We start from the raw sequence: 21398 nt of genomic DNA on the forward strand, positions 1-21398 counted from the left end.
CTGGTTTATTTTCTCTTTTTTACATGTTAGAATGTGCCCCAAAGCTTAGTGTTTCTTCAAACCTTGGAAAGATTGTCTATACTCATGGTTTCAATGAACACTTTGACAATACCACCAGATTCTAAATACCATGATAAAAGAAACCAGTTCTGTCATATTCCCTGGAAAATTTTGAACATCTTGCAGAGTTCCTGACATATAGTAGGTATTCAACAAATATTGTTGACTAAATAAATGGCTGAATGGATGGATGAATCACTCATCTGCTGAGATACTGTTTTTCCCAAAGTCTAAACCCATATTTTCAGCTATCCACTGAATATTGCCACCTTAGTGTCCTGCCCTTGCTATGAAATGGTAGTAAGAGTTTGGTGGAACTACTGGGGGTTTTAATAATTTGCTGGGGCAACCACACCAGTTTAACTCTTTCATGTTTTCCTTTTGGAGGAAGCTATATTACCAAGGTGGATTATAAACCTCCTACAGGAAATACCAGTAATAGAAGCCTGCTCCCTTCCAATGACATGAGTTTGAGCTCCTTAGGGAGTGTCTCAGTGTAGCTACTGAATGGCATCCTTGCCAAGTAGACATAGATGGAGAAGATTTTCTGCATCTTAAGCAAATGGTAGCTCATTTGAGGGTGAGAGTATCACCACTCTCAGTGGGTAAATGCAGCCTAATGTTGAGTGCCCAGGGAAGCTTAATTCCAGGGCTGAGGCAGAGGTGGTTAGGGGTGATCAGGTAGGCAGGCAAAGGTGGTTAGGGGTGATCAGGCAGGCAGGCAGGTTAGCGGTTAGGAGCCAGTGATCCCAGATTGCGAGAGGTATGTCCGACTGACGGTTTGGGGTGCAGGCCAGGCTGAGGGACCCCCCACCCAACTCCATGCACAAATTTCATGCACCGGGTCTCTAATATTACTAATAAAAATGCTAAAGCAGTTAGCTCTCTTCCAGTGTTTGCTCTTAGTATCACTGTTAAGCACTTACTTCCTTATAATTCCATCTGAAGCCTCCTTCATAATCCATTGTTCTATGTAGTGGGGGGGGGGGGGGAAGAAGTTGTCTTCTTAGTGTCTTCATCCATGGCTGTTCCAGACAGCTCAGCAGAGTGAAAACACCGAGGGCTTGCAAAGTTACTAAATGAGCCTTTTTATTTATTCATTTTGTAAGGAAGTAAAAACCGCAGATTTTCAGCTTCCCCCCTCCCAAGGTTTCCTATTTTCTTTTCTTTTTCTAAAATAAAGTGTTTTTTTGTGTTTGTGTTTTTTTTTAATATATTTTTATTGATTTCAGAGAGGAAGGGAGAGGGAGAGAGAGCTAGAAACATCAATGCTGAGAGAGAGTCATTGATCAGGTGCCTTCTTGCACACACCACACTGGGGATGGAGCCTGAGACCCAGGTATATGCCCTGACCTGGAATTGAACCCTGACCTCCTGGTTCATATGTCGATGCTCAGCCACTGAGCCACGCCGGCTGGGCAGGTTTCCTATTTTCTAAAGCTTTCTCAATTGTGAGAGCTTGCTCCGATGGCTCTAACACAATGTGCTGAGAAAAAATGTGTATGAACCCACACCACTTCCAGTGATGCCAATATATCAACATCATTTATCTGTTTACCAATCCTGTATGAAGTGCCTAAAAGACTGTGGTCTCATCTACATTACTGTGAGTTAGCCTTTTATTTTGTGTAATTGAATAGCATCTATGAGTTGGGCTTTTCTATCAGCTAAGACTGTTAGGAAAGAACCCATCTTGAAACAATAAGTCAAAAAAAGCATATTTGTTCATCCCTTCTGACTCAAAGGCTGAAGGTGAATTCAAGGGCTTGGCTGGATCTAGGTACGGAACGTCACTTTTTCCATAGATACGTCTCTATTAGGACTCTATTTCTATAGCAGCTTTTCCTGCTTCTCTTTGTGTGTTGGTTTCAATCTCTTCAGCAGGAGACAGGTTTCCTGCGCCTGGCAGTGTGGGAGAAGGGCCCTGACAGCTCTCTCTGAATCAGGAACCTCATACTTGAAACTATCTCTGTGGGCAGGGGATGGGTGTGCCATGATTGGCCAAGCCTGGGTCAGGTGCTTATACCTGCATCCAGAGGGCAGGCAGGACATTGTGATTGGCAGCTATGCCAGAACTTCATAGAATAGGAGGTTGGGTGGAAGTGGATTCAATGAATGAGGGGAAAACAACAATTTACTACTACATAATACCAATATGTATAATAATACGAAGTATAAAAGAAATTAGCTGAAATTAGGAATTTAAAGATCCTTAGGAAATAGCCAAAAAAAAAAAAAAAGAAAGTTTAAGTGATTCTGCTCAAGGTCAATGCAAACATACTCAAAGTGCTAATGTGTTAAGAATATCGGTGTCAGGAGAGAAAGTATGTGAGGGCAGAAAGATAAAAGAAAAAAAAAACAAAAGATACATATTTAAAGAGTAAAAAGAAAGAGAAATAAGAAAAGGCAAAGGGAGAGAAAAGTAATAAAGCAATGAATAAAATCACCCTAATTAAGAATGGATGAGCAGAAGGAATTGGTGAAAAGGAAACCGAATACGAAAACCTCAGTAAGGGGTGTGAAAGCTTTTTTGTTGTTGTTAATCCTCACCCAAGGATATTTTCCCATTGGTTTTTAGGGAGAAGGAAAGAGAAAGAGAAACACAATCGATTGGTTGCCTCCTGCAGGAGCCCTGACCAGGACTTGGGCCATGGAGGAGCCTGCAACTAAGGTACATACCCTTGACCAGAATCGAACCTGGGACCCTTTGGTCGGCAGGCTGACGCCCTATCCACTAAGCCAAACTGGCTAGGGCATGTGTAAGCTTTAAAAAAGATTTCAAGCGATAACATACTTTAAGGTAATGTGGATTTGGTTTACAGTAATGTTTTTATTTCATATTGGAACTATAGGTGGTGATTTGTTTCTTAAGTAAACAAGAAAAATGCCTGAAGAATATGTGAATGACATTGAATGATTGAAGATTAACAGCTAGAAGTAGTTAAGGCCTGGGTTAAAATCACACTTTTTTTGTAAGCGTGGTGAGTCAGAATGATTGTAAGTGCTAAATGGCAATTCTTATGAAGTTCCCTGGGGCAAAAGTAATATCTTTCACAATGCCAGCTTTCACAACGTAAGGTTTTAACAATGTCATTGGAGGCTGGGAAGGGAGATCAGCCGCTTGAAGTAAGTGGATCAGAAGAGGCAAGGGAGAAAATTACAATAGGTTCTGAAACTCAGGAAAACGGAGGAAAGAAGTCTTTTTCAAAGAATTGCTATAAAAAGCACACATGGATTGCTGATATGACATTAATGAATGTAGATCAAAATGAGTTAATTCATTCCATTGTGTGATAAGATCACTACTTAGAGATGCCAAGCAATTAAATGAACTGCAATCATTGCTAAACACCAGGGAATTAGAAGGGCAGAATTACCTGATATCCTGTAAAAGGAATGGCTTTTTTTTTTTAAAGTGCCATTGGAAAGTGTCACTTAGGTGCAAAGCCCTTAGGTTTGAATTGAAAACAGAATCAACACTTTTCTAGTTCCATGAGGCAGAGGTTACCAGGATTCTCTTAGCCATGAACAACTACTAGAACCCAGTGGAAAGGCAGGAATGTGCAGGCTCATCAGTGTGTGTAAATAAATTCATTCTTAAGAATTGTAGAGGGAGGTAGGGAAATAATTTCTTCTTTAATAATACCCTAATACTCTAATATTTTGATGTTACTCATCTCTATAAGTATTGTTAAAATGTTTTATTAAACACTAGAGGCCCAGTGCATGAATTCATGCATGGGCAAGGTCCGGCTGGCCCGCCCGGATCAGGGCCAATAGGGCCAGGCTGGCAGTGGGGAGGGGCTGCAGGCAGTTGGCTGGTGGCCCCGCCCCCTGGTCGAACTCCGGTTGAAGTCCCAGTCAAGGGGACAATTTACATATTAGCCTTTTTTTAAAATATATTTTTTATTGATTTTTTACAGAGAGGAAGGGAGAGGGATAGAGAGTTAGAAACATTGATGAGAGAGTAACATCGACCAGCTGCCTCCTGCACTCCTCCCACTTGGGATGTGCCAGCAACCAAGGTACATGCCCTTGACCGGAATCGAACCTGGGACCTTTCAGTCTGCAGGCCGACGCTCTATCCACTGAGCCAAACTGGTTTGGCAGCCTTTTAATATATAGGATGTTTTAGTTTTATATTAAACATATTATAGTTTTAGTAAAATGTCAGAAAGAATATACCAGAAATTTATATAAACAATGAAAATAGATATATCACCCTGAAAATGTCCCTGTGTACATTATCTTGAACAATTTAAGAATTAACCAATCAAATGCATAGATCGGCATTAGGTGAGATATTTGCTTATCCAGGTTGGGCAAATACCACAGAATTTAGAGCCAAAGACCTGGAATTTAGAGACAAATTCCCACCTCTACCACTCATAGGCATTGGGCAAGTTAATGTTCCTGAACCTACATTTTCATTTGTAACTTGGGGATTTATTCAGAAAACAAATATTTTAATTGTCTGCTATGTGTGGGCACAGGTATGGAAATTGATAAAACATTGCCACCTGGCTCACCAGATGCTTATATTTTTTTGGCAAATGGTAATAACATTATAATCATGGGTTTGTTGAGAAGTTGATGAGAAGAATGAAAGTGTTTACTAAACTATAGATTTTATGTAATTATTATTTATTATTAAATATAGTTAATGAATAAAGTGACTCATAGTTTGCTAATGGGAAGACTAAAAAAATACATTCAATAGACACCAGATAAGCTTTTTTTCTCTATTTAATGATCCTATTCTTCCCTTTTCAATGTAATATGTTATTGATTTGTTTATTTATAACTTCCCCTCCTAATTCTGTCCTAAACAGGGATTTAAGACTTTTCCAGTGCTGTTCCACTCAGCACCATGACCAATTATGTCTATAATATAAAAGCTAACATGACAGTTATTCTTCCCAGGCTCAGTTCTCTCCGTATGGAATTGGGAGGTGAGGCAGACATTCCATTTTACTTGGAAGAGCCATCTGCTTTACTATTGCTGGGAGGCCAGGAAACATTCATTCAACTTCTATTGACATCTACTTACTATCCTAGGTTTGCAGCTATCATTGGAAGGGTAAAGACTCCCACCCAGGAATATTCAGTGCCCTGGGGATGTCTATACCATTTTTTCCTTGCCGTTGTATCCTCCTTGTGGTCTCTTTTAGAACATTGGCATCAAACCGATAAGTTTACAGATGGTCATCAGTGCTTCCACTAGAGAGACCTTCATTTAACACCAACACAACTACCTGCCTGCTTCAAGAGACTACTTGTTACACTAATACATTGTATTTCCTTGGGGTAGGGCATTTTGCTTTTCAGTTTTTATAAAATAATACTAGCCTAAATGAACACAGGATGACACACACACAAACACAATCTTTTTATGTTCAGAGCACAGGAAAGAAAATTTTGTTAATTGGAAAGTTCAACCATGCATGAGAAAAGAGAAATAATCTTAGCTAGCTAGTGAGTTCCAATCACAGTGGTATTGAATCATGTTAAAGTAACTTAAATGGGGTTCTATACCAGGACAATATCCCTTTTTCCTTAATTATATTAAATGTGATGGATGCAATTCAGTCTGAAACCAAAAGAAAAATTGTGAGTGATTTTAAAACACTCAAATAGTAGATAAGTGGTCAATTATGGCTTCATCTATAGCCTCAAGAAAGGAAAAAACTATTATTAACTGAGAGCCAGAGATAACCCTCCTGAAAGAATGAAAGGAACTAGGTTAAATTCACAAATCACATATATAGTACTGTACTGTATGGGTGATTTAAAGGATTTTTTATGGTACTTATGATTATTGAAAATTTTCACTTTACTGGTTAACTTTCAAACCTAAGATACAGCTGTACTATCTCTATATATAAAAGCCCAGTGACCATTATTGCAGAATGACCGAAATGACCAGAATGACTGGTTGCTATGACACGCACTCACCACCCGGGAGCAGACGCTCAATGCAGGAGCTGCCCCCTGGTGGTCAGTGAGTTCCCACAGGGGAAGGGGGAAGCGCCACTCAGCCAGAAGCTGGGCTCACGGCTGTTGAGCACAGCGGTGGTGGCGGGAGCCTCTCCTGACTCTACAGCAGCACTAAGGAGCAGCAAGCCAAGCTGTAAGGAATGAACAGGCGGGCGGTAAGGAGTAAGCAGGCAGGCATTTAGGAACAAGGGGTCCTGGATTGTGAGAGGGTTGTCTGACTGCCAGTTTAGGCCCAACTGGACATCCCCTGAGGGGTTCCGACGACATCCCCCGAGGGGTCCCAGATTGCAAGAGGGTGCAGGTGGGCTGAGGGCTCTCACCCGCCGTGCACGAATTTTGTGCATTGGGCCTCTAGTTTATAAAAAGAAAGTCCTTGGTTTTATTTGCAAAGATATGGCCCTCATTGCAATAAAAAATAGTATCAGGCCCTAGCCGGTTTGGCTCAGTGGATAGAGAATAGGCCCGAATACTGAAGGGTCCCAGGTTCGATTCTAGTCAAGGGCAGGTACCTCAGTTGCAGGCTCGATCCCCGGTCCTGGTCAGGGCTTGTGTGTGAGGCAACCAATCAACATTTCTCTCACATTGATGTTTCTCTCTCTGTGTCCCTTCCCTTCCCTTCCACTCTCTCTGGAAAAATATCCTAGAGTGAGGATTAATAACAAAATAGTATCAAGTAGGAAAGTAAAAGGTACTTAGTAAAATTATAAGCAAAATAACAGAATTCTATAGATTTAAAAGAACACAAATTAATCATACAGTTCAATACTAAAAAGAAACCTAATATATCACCAACAAGTGGTCTCCAAAGAAATTTTGGGAAACATTCGGTTGGTAAAGCCAAAGATGCTTCTTTGTGGACATATCAAAAATTCTGCTGAAGCCCTAAGTCCCTAATGCCTGTCTCGGAAGCCATGTATGCTCTAAGAGGACATTCTCTTTACACCCAGTAGAGCAAATAGTATCATATTGATGAGGTAAAGCTGAGCTAATGCAGGAAAGTGCAGAGGGCTCACTGAGTGACATTGGTAAAATTTACAATTTCACTTGGGTAATATGACTTCTGAATTTCATTTTCTTCATCTGGAAAATGGGGTAATACCTTCAAGCGTTATTATAAGAATTAGATGTAAAGGATTGTTTTTAAAGGTCCTTACTACAGTGTGTGGGCTCCTAAAGAACAGACTGCTAGGATGACCACAATTACACCGGCCTGTGCTAGGTGCCGATCTAATGACATGAATTCATTTTACCCTCTTCACCTTTAACTACTTCTAACTCAGAAAGTTTCAAGAACCATCATAGAGGAGACTGATACAGCATTCATGATAAAAACTGGCTTATTTTCTGGCCTCTAGAAGTCTGATAATGAAAACCTTGCAGAAATTTAAACAAGAAGGAAGTAAATAGACAAGAACTATACATATGCATGCGGTCAGGTATAATTTTCAGGAACTATACTTTCAAACAATAAAATCACACCAGTAGAACTGTAAAAGAGATGAGCACTGCTTTTAATTTCTAATCACAAAGGACTCCTATTTCAGTGATTATCACCCAAAACGTGAGGATTCAGTGATTAGAAACACAGACCAGGGAAATGAAAACCAACTTCCCTCTCTTGCGGCCATGTTTTCCGGCATCGTGGTGGGAGAATTTGAATTGCTTCTTGAAAAACGCTATCAATGTTTCTAGTCCCACATTCGACCCCCTGACTAGAACTGCTGATGAGAGGGCAGTTTTCTTCACCGAAAGGGAAATCGTTGAGCACACAGAAATATAAAACTCGCCACAAGGTCACGACCTTGCCGTTCTGGTTGCGTGGGACATTCTCTGGGGAACTATATTATTTTGAAGTACATCCAAAAAAAGAGACCTGGGAGGGGACAAAGGGCTCTAAAATCATTTCAGAAACAACTGACACGGACTCTTGACTGAAATATGTTAATCCCTTATTCAGTCTGAGAGAGGAATGTCCTGCACTTAATGGAATAAAAGTGTTTGATCTAGATCTCTTACCAGTTTAATCCTTCATTCATAACATTTCCCCTTATTTAAAGAAGGGGACTAACCCAGAGAACAACAGTCAGAAGGGCATGGGGAGAATGCCCGCTGCCCCCTTCCACAAACACACACTGAGCACCATGTGCCAGGCACTGAGAATAAGCCCTCCCAGGGCTGTGTTTGTATTCACCTTTGGACCTCAGCTCCCAGCAATCACAGTGTAGGGATCACTTTCTCCTGAATAAAAACCCAGGTAGCACATAGACTGCCACCTGCCAGTCCCTCCTCCCCCACCTTTAAATCAGGTTTTTGTAAAATCTGCATTTTCAGTGAAGAAACCTACAAAGGTGTTTAAATGACTATTCTTTCATCTATGCATTCCCATTCATTAGCTCCATTTTAGAAACAAGGAAAATGAGATTCTTCTCTGATGAAAGAACTTCCACCAAGAACCCAGGAGATGGGAATTTACTGAGTGGCTTATGATGTGTCAGGATTTTCCTTAGTGATAGTGAACAAAACAGAGGTCTGTCTCCCAGAGGTTTTTGGCATAAGCATTCAGAAAATGTTTGGAGGTGACAGGAGGGTATTTGTTTATAGGGAAGAAAAGTCAACAGCATTGTTTTAGGCACTGGCAGGTTTAAGATGCCAATTAGGCATCCAAATGTTGAGAAGTAGGAGTTGGAGAGAAGTCTGGAATGTAGGGATATCTGGGCCGGGGCTGAAAGCTGCCAGGTATTAGCATATAGATAATACAGTGGGGCATTGACTTAGGAGTGTCCCGACTAACGAGTTTTTCGAGATACGAGCCGTCTCTCGGCCGATTTTTTGCTTTGAGTTGCGAGCTAAAATTCGGGTTACGAGCCAGCTTCAGATACCCCACTGCTAGTTGGCGCAGCGAACGTCACAGTGAACGCCACAACATCAGCCCAGCATCACGTGTCTCACTCATTCACTTTTTGATTTGACATATGAGTAATTTGAGTTACAAGCTCAGTCACGGAACGAATTAAACTCGTAAGTCAAGGCCCCACTGTACTTAAAGGGAGGACACTGCATAAGATTTCCTAGGGGGGAAAAAGTGTAGATGAAGATGTGGCTAAGGGCAGAGATCCCTGAGGCCCCCAACATTTTGAAATCTGATAAAGGAGAAAAATTCAAGAACCACAAAGTGATGGGTGAGGGAAGTAGAAAATCACATCAGTCTAGTGTCTTGGAAGCCGAGAGAAAAATGTTTCAGGCGGGAGTGATCACTAGTCATGCTACTGTAAAGTCAAGTAAAATACAGAGAACTGACCACTAGTTTTGGCAAAAGCAATGTGCTCATCTCATAATTAAGTGGAAATTTCCCAATGAATTCTATTATTACCAGCAACTTTGAAGAATAAGAGGAATTCTTTGGGAGTGTATATAAAAAGGGGAATTAATTTAAAGGGAAATATTTTGCTGTTATGGATTTAAAAATAAACAGAAACATTCATTATAAAATTTTTATTCTACTGCATTGTCATTTAAAATGACAAGAATTTAAGCAAATACCATCCAGTGTCAGAAGATATTCAGGGTGGTCATCTGTAGTATTTAGTGGCAAATTAATGGCAGCAGGTTCAATTTTTTAAAAGTCAGGTTTCATTTAAGTAACAGTTAAGATAAGCTTTGTCTCTGTATATAAACGTCCATTTGGCTTATACAATCCCATTTTCTCCAACTGGAAGCTGTGTAGGATCCAGTCCGACTTTCTTCATTGATACGGCGATATCAAACAAGTAGTCATAACACTCACACCTATGAAAGAAAAGCAAAAAGGACTTAAGATCGATAGAGAAACAGAGTTATCCAAACCCAATCATCACACGTCTCCTCTCCATAAGTTAACCCTGTTCCTAGCTGGGTTAGAAATTTTTCTCAGTTTCAAGCTACATTTTTATTATTTTGCCCCCACCATTGTTAAAACATGGAAAGGGTCAATCTTGAACCATGCAACCATATTATATAATTCTCAGGATATAAAAGGGAATTTTAAATATACCACTTACATAAATTTAAGTTTGTTACTATGTGCCACTTTTTGAAATAAATGTAGCAAACCATTTTATAACTTGGATTTGTTCTATTCTCCCTTCCAGCCTTAAACTCCAAGAACAAGATCTGACTCCTTTTTTGTATCTAAGTGCATAGTGCCTTTCCAAATAACAGTTCATCCAATAAATATTCCTTATTAAATGAATACAAAAAAAATAAATACACAATGCAAATCAAATATCTAGAAACGATAAAAAAATATTTAAATTTAAATCAATTTGACCAATAACACATAAAAAAAAATCACACTTCATTTGAAATCTTAAGACATAGTTTGTTCTCTTTCACATTTAGAGTGTGGTGACTTGAACCAAATGTTCTTTGATTTATGCTTACATGGTTTTAGCCTTCTCCCACGTTTCTCCCCAGACATAGACTCCATGACGTCTGACCAGTACCGCAGAGGAGTCTGGGTATTCATTCATTGCACGAGCCATTCGTTCTTTGAGGTCCTTCTCCTCAGGCGTATTCTCAATAATGGGTACCACCAACATATCATCGTATCTACAGGATGAAACAAGCCATTTTTCCCCCCATTAAAACAAAAGTATTCATATGTAAAATTTACAGTTTTTTCAAGCAACCAGTTAGACATCCTCTTTGTATCTGGAAAGCCACTCCAAGTTATGAACAAGATGCTGCATGTTAATTCTTTGTATCTTGCACAAACATCTGTATCAAAAGATGCCTTGGGAATTTAGCAGGCATTATTCCAATCCCAAGACTAAGTGGCAGAAATTTGTATAGGTTACCAAAACCTAACAAAAAAAATTATCAAGATCATACAAGTATTTCCATGTAGCAGAGGCAATCAAAATATATTCAACAGGAAATGGGAAATGATAGATTTCAGAATCAGAACTGACGGAGGGATTAACAATTGAACTACTTATGAAATAGGAATTTTTCAATGATACAAAACATTTTACTTAATTCTGTAGGACCCGAAGTGTCTCAGACCAATAAATACAGGTGTGGTCTGTGGCACTGGGCTAGCAAGAAACTTCTGGATTTCTCTATTAAAGGTCTGATACCATTTCAGAACACTCTTAAGAACTTCATTTATTCCACCTTGTTTAATTAAGTACATACATGTAATGAAATCAGAATGTGTGTTTCTTTCTATTCATGTAATAACATTTAAGCAAATAAGTTAATTACTGTAAAGTTTAAGTCTATCCCTGAGGTCATTTATAACCAGTCAAAACTCAGACATGTTTCCTTTTTACATGAATTTCTCTTGCCTTGGTAATATAACATCTGCTTTTTCACTTCCTCCGTAATGGCTAAACTTAATCAAAAAGCTCTGCTACAGCATTAACAGAAATTGCTACGTTAGGGCAGGTACAGGCTAAGTAGCTGTCATGTGTAACTTGGCCAACCATTATTATTAACAGTATGGAGTTGCTCATTACTTCATTTAAGTAAAGTAGACGTAGTTATAAAATATCCTTCAATATGGAAAGAATGAATCGCTAGTCCCAAATCTTTCCTAATATTAGCCAGGAAAACCACAAGCTTACATTTTCCTCTAGCATATACTGAATAGTCAGACATATTTTCAGGGGCAAAATTATTTCACAGCAAAAGAAGACCTGAAAGCTAATTCAAACCAGGCCACCCACTTTAAAGCTGGAACACAAATCCTTACCAGTTAAATGAGGGACAGAGCAAGGCTAGTCCATGATCACCAAACTGTGTTCTTTCCACTCTACCATATACATGCATTTCCTTCCAAAAGGAAGGGCAATTAATTTAAACTAGAGGCCCGGTGCACGAAATTCCTGCACTGGGGGCGGGGGGGTGGGGGGAAGTGGGGTGGGGGAGTGAGGGGCCTTAGCCTGGCCTGAGCCCTCTCACAGTCCAGGAGCCCTCAGGGGATGTCCGACTGGCAGTTTAGGCCTGCTCCCCAGTCGGACATCCTTAGTGCTGCCGTGGAAGCGGGAGAGGCTCCCACCACTGCCACTGCACTTGCCAGCTGTGAGCCCAGCTTCTGGCTGAGCGGCGCTCCCCCTGTGGGAGCGTACTGAGCACCACGGGGAAGCTCCTGCGTTGAGTGGGATCAGGCCAAAAATGGCTCTCCAACATCCCCCAAGGGGTTCCGGATTGCAAGAGGGTGCAGGCCAGGCCAAGGGACCCCACCGGTGCATGATTGGGGCCAGGGAGGGATGCAGGAGGTTGGCCAGCAGGGGAGGAACCACGGGAGGGCTTCAGGGCATGTCCGGCCCACCTCACTTAGTCCCGATCAGCCGAACCCCAACAGCAAGCTAACTTACCGGTCGAAGTGTCTGCCCCCTGGTGGTCAGTGCACCTCATAGTGAGCAGTTGAGCAGCCTTAGCATTTCATTAGCATATTACGCTTTAATTGGTTGAATGGACAACTGGACACTTAGCATATAAGGCTTTTATTATACAGAATATAGTAATCTCCTCTGATAAGAGCTGGATATGTGAAATTTTTTTTCTCAAGATGGACTTTAAAAAATAGAGTAGAGAATATCAGAATCCTTTCTTTCTTCATCCATGTTCCTTTGCTCCTTCTTTGGAAAACTGGACTCTCAGGATTTTCCCCAAACTCTGATAAACTATCACTCCCCCTTGAGCTGCAATAATGACTATGTTACTGATTTCCCAGCCAGGCTCAAATAAAATCACAAAGGACGTCTCAAAAACAATTGTATTCTTTAAATTCTGAAACATTCACAAGAACATACTAAATGTGTATGTTACAATACATACGACATGGCATCTTTTAAAAAAACTCATGTCTGTTTTTTTCTCTCACAGAATTTAAAAGCTCTCTCTTGTGCTCTGTTCCTCTACCCACCCTTTTATATGTTCTTTTATTTTTATTCCTTCACCAAAGCAACCAAATACTGATGAAATTGATATCACACATAATGCCTTTCCTTCAAGACCCAGATATGGAAAAGGCAGCTATACTTTCTTTAGTATGTATACTTTCATAATATAAATATTTAACTTTTGTAAATAGGTATTTCATGGTGCTGAGGAATGCTTTAGGCACACAATAAATATTAACTACAATCAAATCAAATTAATTTCTCAGCACACTAGTTTAAACATGTACTTTCTATTACATGCAGCAACAATAAGATATTGCTGTAAGGACACTTTATAAAAACTGGCACCCCTTCCCCCTAAACAAGGCCCTTTAGGAAATGAAGACTCAGGAGTAAGGATGCCGATACATTCAAATAAAATGCTGAGCTTGTACCCAAGCCCCAAGAACATGTTTCCTCATGTCACTATATTCTAGATGTATGAATAACTACTACATTTTTGTGGGCTAGTGAATTTATATGATTTTATCTAGGCCTTTGTTCTATATTATCTATGCCACTTTCCGGACTGAAAAATTATAAAAATATGGAGATCTACTTAATGGAAATAATTATAAAACTTTTATAAATATGAACATACTAGAGGCTCAGTGCACAAAATTCCTGCACTCAGGGGGGGTTCCCCTCAGCCCAGCCTGTGCCCTCTCCCAGTCTGGGAGCCTCGGGGGATGTCCCACTGATGGCTTAGGTGGAGTGGGCCTAAGCCATCAGTCGGACATCCTTAGTGCTGCCACAGAGGTGGGAGAAGCTCCCGCCACCACTGCTGCACTCACCAGCCGTGATCCCAGCTTCTGGCTGAGTGGCGTTCCCTGAGGGAGCGCACTGACCACCAGGAGGCAGCTCCTGCATTGAGCATCTGACCCCTGGTGGTCAGTGTGTGTCATAGCGACCAGTCATTCCACCATAGGGCCAAAACTGGCTCTCCAACATCCCCTGAGGGGTTCCAGATTGTGAGGGGGCACAGGCCAATCCAAGGACCTCACCGATACACAACTGGGGCCAGGGAAGGACGTGGGATGTTGGCCAGCCGGGGACGGACCGTGGGAGGGTTCCAGGGTGTGTCCGGCCTGTTTCGCCAGCAGTAAGCTAACCTACTGGTCGGAGCGTCTGCCCCCTGGTGGTCAGTGCATGTCATAGCGAGCAGTTGAGCGGTCTTAGCATATCATTAGCATATTACATTTTGATTTGTTGAACGGCCAACTGGATGACTGGACACTTAGCATATTAGGCTTTTATTATATAGGATTCTAGAAATACGAAACCAAATAAAAACAAAGTGAAAACTTTTGCGGGGGCTGAAACTTCCTGTACATAGTGAAGGTGGGGATACCTTGCTCTCTGGGTGCTTCAGTGTAGGGACATAATCTTTCCATTTCTACAGAAGTCTCAGCCAAGGTCTTGTCATTTCGCTCTGACAATCATTTCATTATTCATGTTGCTAATCATTTACCAAGGCTGCAGTGAAAGGGGTTGGGGGAGGCATCTGATCTGTGTCACTAAGAAGAGATCTGGAAGTGTAATATCAAGTGGGGTATTACTGAACACAGATTCCACAACATCTCATTAAATGCATTAAAAAATCAGTAGCCTGTTTATAAAAAAAAAAGGAAAAATGCTTTTCAAATTTTTTAAGCAAAAGTAGAAAAGAAAATACCTATAATACCCTCCCGAGGTACACTTCCTTATTCCTTTTATCATCTCTTGATGTGTAATTTTAAACTCCTGTCCTGGAAAGAGAAGGGTGGCCATGACCGCGGCTTTAGAGTGGGTGTGAATCACTGCGCCTGCTCCTGGGGAGGAAAGAAAAGTCACATGTGAGGTGAAAGCTAAATTATACCTTAAAATTGAGAAAAAATACACACATGCACACACACACGTGCGCGCACGTGCAAACACACGTTTATATATGCACTTGTTGTTCTAGGTATGGAATAAGTTGGCAGCAGGTAGTAAGGTAGGAGGGAGGGAAGAAAATAGAAATACTAATAGAGGAGTCAGAAAGCAAAAAAAAAAATTACACTTTCCCCAGCCTCAGAACAATTCCTTATACTTTACATGTGCCCGTGAACTATCTCTTAGATGGTCTGAAGTGCAGCTATAATGATCATGGAGATGATAATACTACTATCACCTACTTAGGGCTTCCTATGTGCCAGGCACCTACTTAGGGATCCCCTTTTTATGTTATCTCTTCGCATCATCACAATCACCATAGAGGTCACCATTTAATGGTCAGTGGAAACTCAGAGAAGTTAAAAAACGTGCCCATGGTTCATGGACAGTAGTAACAGCACTTGAATTTGAACCCAGGTCCACCTGACCCCTGATCACCAAGTTAGGCCTCATAGCACAGGATGTACCTTGGTAGCATAAGGGATGATTTTAAGGCGTAGATGTAATGAAATTACGTACAAAGGACTTGTATGCTATAAGAGTCAGTAAGTTTATTTAGCTTTTATGCTAGGAAAGCTTCATGCTGTAAGAAGCTACTCCTTCAGTTATATCCTTTCAGTCAGAGCTGACAATGTTCAGGAACAGAAGAGCAAGGTGACTTACTCAATGCTGATATCATTAAAGCAAAGTTCTATGACTTTACTGCTGTGGCTGAGCCAGTACTTCAGTTATAATTTCCTATTTTCACAATGTCCTCTACGTTCAACCTTTATAGGCTGTTTTCTATCACAATTTTGGGGAATTAAAATAAGACTCCTATTTTTATCACACAGTACATTTTTCAAAAGGAGATTTACTTCTACTATAAGTTCCTGGAGGTATAACTCCAAACTGAGAGTGGGAACCTGATTGCAAACATAATCTTTAGTCAACTTGACAATCTACTAGAGTCCCACAGATCTAGGTTGGAATTCTGGACCCAAAATGCTCACTAACTGTTTTTGGAAAAGCTTCCCAGAGCCTCTGTCTTCTCATCAGTAAAATGGACTAATAATAGACCTTCCACATAGGCTGATGCGAGGACTGAAGGGGTTAACACATTGAAAGCTTGGGTATGTAGTAGGTACCCAAGAAATGTTAACTGCAGCAATAATTGGCATTATTTAGGGGAGCCTATTCTGGAAATATTCTTTATATCAAATACATTTCTGCCTACCTCTCATAGTGTAAGCGTTCATAAAAAGAGGAGTACACTGGCTTTTTCTTAGATTCTTATATGGTGGAGGTCCGCTTATGTCACGTTCATTGATGTCACAAACAAACATGTCTTCAGGCTATTTACAGAGAGCAAAAAAGAAAAAAAGTTTACACAATATCATCAGAAATGTCCCCTTTCTTATGTATACAGGGGCGGGGGAAAGTAGATTTATAGCTGTGAATATGAAAAAGAGTTTATTCTTGTATTATTATTTATTAATTATTGTACTATCTTTGTATTATAAATGTAAACCTACTTTTGCTCATTCCTGTATATAGTATACACTCACATGCAGAGTGATATAATTATACATATTCAACTCATAATTTTAAATATTCATATAATTGTAATTTCTCTCGAAAATTTTACCCATTTTGAGAATAAAAAATATTTTACAGTAATGAAAATATTCTAAAGAAAGCTTAAAAAAAATCTCCCTTTAAAATCCGAAGAAGAAACTGATATGGAATATTTAACATGTATGCAATGATGTTGCTGTCATTTCATCAATTTAGGTACTCAATTTAGCCCTGTAATTTCACAACTATATTTCAGAGAGACTATATAAAGAAACCATTATCCTAAGATGGGTGTTATAATTTCATAATATAAAAAGAAGAATACTACAGAGTAAAATTTTCTTATTCCAAGATGCTTAATAGGCACTCTCAGATGTTAATCTCAATAAGGTATATTATTCTGAAAGTTCTAAGGAATTATGTAGGGCCACAGACATTTCCTAGTAATGTGTGCATATTTCTGACTTGTAACTTTCATTTTCCAGGTGTATTACAAACTAAAAACTACAGGGTTTGTTACAAATGTTTTATTAATGAAGCATTATGCCACAGACAGATGTTAAGTATTATGTGGTTGTTTTAAATAGATTTTAGGTATTATTCTAGCATTAATACAAATGAGTCTTCTCCAAATTTTGAAATAAGTTTTACGACTTTAAATTGGAATAGCTTTGCCATCATTAAATAGAAATCAGCTTCATACATTTGAGACCATCAATCTGATTATCCGACTAGCCTGATAAAGATGGTGTTATAATGCTACAATGTTAGAATCCCTTTTTATTATATGACTTAAGATTGTGCTATTCACTTTTGCCCTCTAGAGGGTGAATGAGGATTCAAACCATACTGATTGCATGGAGGACACTTGGGACCTTAAAAAAAATTAATGGTTATTCAACAAATGTTTGTTGATTAGTTATTTAAATTATCATCATATTACCACCTTTCAAAACTAACATTTCCTTTATAACTAATTCCATTTCACAAAACAATAGTTAAGTAGAGAAGAAAAGACGTCTGGGTTTAAAAAGGACCCTTTGCCATACCTGAATCCGTTCCTTTTGCACTCCTGAAGGAGCAATGTAGATTTCATTGCTGGTAACACAAAATATAGAAATTGGTATTTAATTAACTCTATTGCTCTGCTTTTGCACAAAGAAAAACGTATCCTTGCAGTCCAATCATTAATGTTCTGCATAAATGAAGTCATACAAGTAGCAGCTTGATTTAATTAATGGTATAGGCCGTATAGAAAGAATACCAAATACTTTAATGCTTTTGTAATGCTGGTGACAGCATAAAATGTTGATAGTTGCGTTAGTCTTCTATATTTTTTATGTATATTTCTTTCCATGGGGCAAAATCATTGGTAATCAGGCTTTTATCTGGGTTGGAGAAATACAATCTGAAAACACAAGTCTTAATTGTGAATCTTGAAGCATGAATGAGTAGAGTTTATCATAGCATATGTGGAATGCAGTTATTCTAAAATCCAATCTGGGCAAAACATGCTCACTAGGAGTAGATGTCCCTCTGGCACGCTCTTATTAGAAAACATGAAGCTCAGAGACCTCTGCTGGACAGTTTGTTAAATTACAGTTTATTAAACTGCAGCATTAACAGGGCTACTTTTGGGGTGGAACAGTATGCTTCCTGTTTGAAAAACACATCTACCTTATGAAAATATTTGGAAATAAAAGCTAAAACAAGTGCAAAAGTTACAAGTGTAAAAGGCATGGCTACATCTGGAGATAGCTCTGTTACAGGATGTTGTGTTATACCCTATCATTCACAAGGTGCTCTCAAATTTGATTTGGAAATTAATTTCAAAGTCTTCTCTAAATTCTCTCCCCCACTCAAGAAAGATCCTTTGGCTCATTTATCAGTTTCAGTGGCTTCCAGAGGGTATCAGAGCGGCCAGACATGCAAGCGAAGGAAACATGCATGCTTTAGCTTCTGCCCCTGAAGCATGGACACTGAATAAATACTGTTTCATAGTGAAAATGAGGACAACAGCCTATATTGAATCCAGCTGTCAAAGCTGGGGTCACTAGTAAACCTATAGACTCGGAACTGATGAAGATGTAAGGAAATGAAAGGTTTTTTAATGGCCCACTGGTAAATTAAGGTCTAGCAAATAAAGGCCTGGCCTGATCATGGCAGTGAAATCCAAAGCACATTCAAACATCTGTTTTCACCAAGTAGCTAGTGCTTTAGAGCTTCGTTGCATAAGAGAACCATAGAGTGCCATTCAGTGCCATTCCTCTAGAGCAGCAGTCGCCAACCTTTCGGACCTCGAGGACCACTGGGACCAGTGGTTGGCGGTTGGCGACCGCTGTTCTAAAGGTTTCCTTAAACCAGCGGTCGCCAACCTTCCGGATCTCATGGACCACCAGTGGTCTGCGGACCACCGGTTGGCGACCAGTGCTCTAGAGCAGGGGTGGGGAACGTCCAGCCCGCGGGCCTTAGAGAGCCCAGGAAATCATTTGGTCTGGCCCTGCCAAGGCATTAGGGGTGAGTTAATTAAATGTTTGACCAAGTATAGTAGGCTAGTTTTTAAGTAGATAATTTTGTATGGCCTGCAAATGATGTCATAAATATCCAAATGGCCCTTGGCAGAAGAAAGGCCCCCCCCACCCCCATCCCTGCTGTAGAACTAGTGGGAGTGGGTAGGGGCCCACAGTTAAATGGGGCCCTTTACAACTACCAGGGATCCAAATATTTTGTCCTGTGTCACATGGAAGAAACTCTAGAATCATGCGTGGTATGGAGTCCAATGACCCCCAGTGGGAAGTGGACTGGCAGGTCTTCTTATGTGGGAGAAACTTAGGCAGTCCTGGGAACAGAGCCAAGTAAAGTACAAAACAGTCTGCTGGTAAATAAAAGCCATCCACAAAGTAGGAAAACCCAGGGTATTTATCCTGTTTATTCAAGTGATTTGGTACGCCAAACCTGTTTTTAGTACTGCCTTTGTAAAATGGAAATTAGTTTAGACTTTGGTCAACATTGTTCATTAAAAGATTAGGTAAATAGATTTTAGAAAAAAATATTTTTACACCTACAAAGGAGATATCTGGATAAAAATGCAAAGATGACAGAGCTTTTATCTTAGGAGGGAAATATGCCAAAGACTAAAAGTGAAGTATTTACTTGGTGCTGTAAGCCACAAACAAAAAGCATTTCAAATTTCAAGGTATTAAGTTTTGGAATTTACTTCTCTAAACTCCCTGCTCTTTCTTAAGTGTAAAGCAGACAGACAAAACTCAAGAGTCCATAATACATCTATTTTTATTTACTGTCTAGTCATTTGAATCTTACTATGCCTTAATTATCTTGTCTATATATGGGTCTATTAACTTTAAGTCTAATAGCATGCAACAGGATTAGTATCTCTTGACATATAATATTACAGCTGTGAAAACAAGAAATGCTAAATGTGAATGGTAGGACCCAACCTAAACACAATGGCTTCTGAGTATCTTAGGATTACCTTGCTCACTGTCATTTTCTTGGTCCTCCATTTCCTCCTTCTGATTTAATTCTTATATGTGTCTTAAGCTCTTTTACATACATCTTTTGGTATTACACATCAGTAGCATAATCTGGAATAGTATCAGCCAAACCTTGGAATCAATAAATAATTTTATATTCCTAAAGAGCTTATTGTCAGTATTTTTGTAGAAACATAATCTATTGGGTATGTATTTCATTCCTAAGCATCAGACAAAGAAAACCAGACTTTCCCTAATAACAGGAGAATAATATTGCTGACAAAGTAGTTGATGTGGGCTTCTGAAGTCATTTAAGTATCAGGGGAAAAAATGGAATATTTTAGTACAAATTACTTATTTTACTATGTAAGGCACAAATTTAATAAGATTCCAAATACAGGGCCAGAAAATTGTGGCTGTTTCCACTTATGAACCCCAGGAGGAGCTCCTCAGCCATTAAGAATCTAAGACAAATTTTCACATGACGCAACTTTCCTACAAATGGACTGTAGTGCTATAAAAGCCACTGAATTTTTAAAAGATGTGAGTATTTTAGGGTGATCACACAACTCAGTATATGGATTAGTAAAATTCTTCTAGGAAGAACATAGTCTTTTATGTCTATACCAGAGGCCCGGTGCACAGATTCGTGCACTGGTGGGGTCCCTCGGCCTGGCCTGTGCCATCTCGCATCTGGGACCCCTTGGGGGATGTCGGAGGTCCAGTGCACGGATTCAGCCCAATCCCCGCAGCCAGGCCAAGGGACCCCACTGGTGCACGAATCTGTGCACCAGGCCTCTAGTATGCATATAAGATCTTTGGTTAATCTCTTTCTGCCCCCCCAACCCCCCTTCCCTCTGAGATTCATCAGTCTGTTCCATGTTTCCATGCCTGTGGTTTCCACTCCTACATTGAGTGTCTGCCCCCTGGTGGTCAAGGTGTGTCATAGCTACCAGCCGGTCGGTGGGTTGGCCGGTTGCTTAGGCTTTTATATATATAGATTTCTGATGCTATTGTAATAGGATTGTTTTATTAATTTCTTTCCTATAGTTTTTTGTGTGCAGCAGTGATTTTCAACCATAGTGCCACAAGAATTTTAAAACATGCATACCCGACTGTTACTCAGGGGAAATGACTCTTTCCCTTAGATTGCAAAAAAAAAAAAATGACAACAGACACCCCCAACAATAGCCATCCAAATGGGAATGAATCAAAAATTAATACCTATTTTTTTTGTCATATCAAGCAAAAAAAAATTTTCTTTTTTTTTTTTGGGGGTGCCCACAAAAATTTTAGGTAATTTGGTTAATGTGTACCCATGGAGAAGAAAAAGGGTAAAAAAACTGCCTGGGAATATAATAAACCATAACTGACTTTGGAATGTTGGGTTTTTGGAACCCCATAGCTTTACTAAAATTTTATTTAATTAGGTTCTAACCACCTTCCTTGG

The 21398-nt window shown here is 39.8% G+C and overlaps 1 protein-coding gene across 1 annotated transcript in view; it reads right to left on the bottom strand.

Annotated features, from left to right (window-relative positions):
- Positions 1-9402: 9402 nt before the first annotated feature.
- APIP (APAF1 interacting protein) overlaps positions 9403-21398 on the bottom strand; it is a 22027-nt gene continuing 10031 nt past the window's right edge. Inside the window, exons 3-7 of the mRNA XM_006098075.3 lie at positions 17504-17552; positions 16114-16231; positions 14659-14794; positions 10477-10644; positions 9403-9843 (exon numbers count right to left, since the gene is read on the bottom strand). Coding sequence (XP_006098137.1) covers positions 9744-9843; positions 10477-10644; positions 14659-14794; positions 16114-16231; positions 17504-17552 — 571 coding nt within the window. The 3' untranslated portion in view covers positions 9403-9743. The remainder of the gene's footprint in view (positions 9844-10476; positions 10645-14658; positions 14795-16113; positions 16232-17503; positions 17553-21398) is intronic.

The sequence above is a fragment of the Myotis lucifugus genome, unplaced genomic scaffold (assembly GCF_000147115.1).
Source record: "Myotis lucifugus unplaced genomic scaffold, Myoluc2.0 scaffold_218, whole genome shotgun sequence".
In the NCBI taxonomy this organism is placed as follows: domain Eukaryota; kingdom Metazoa; phylum Chordata; class Mammalia; order Chiroptera; family Vespertilionidae; genus Myotis; species Myotis lucifugus.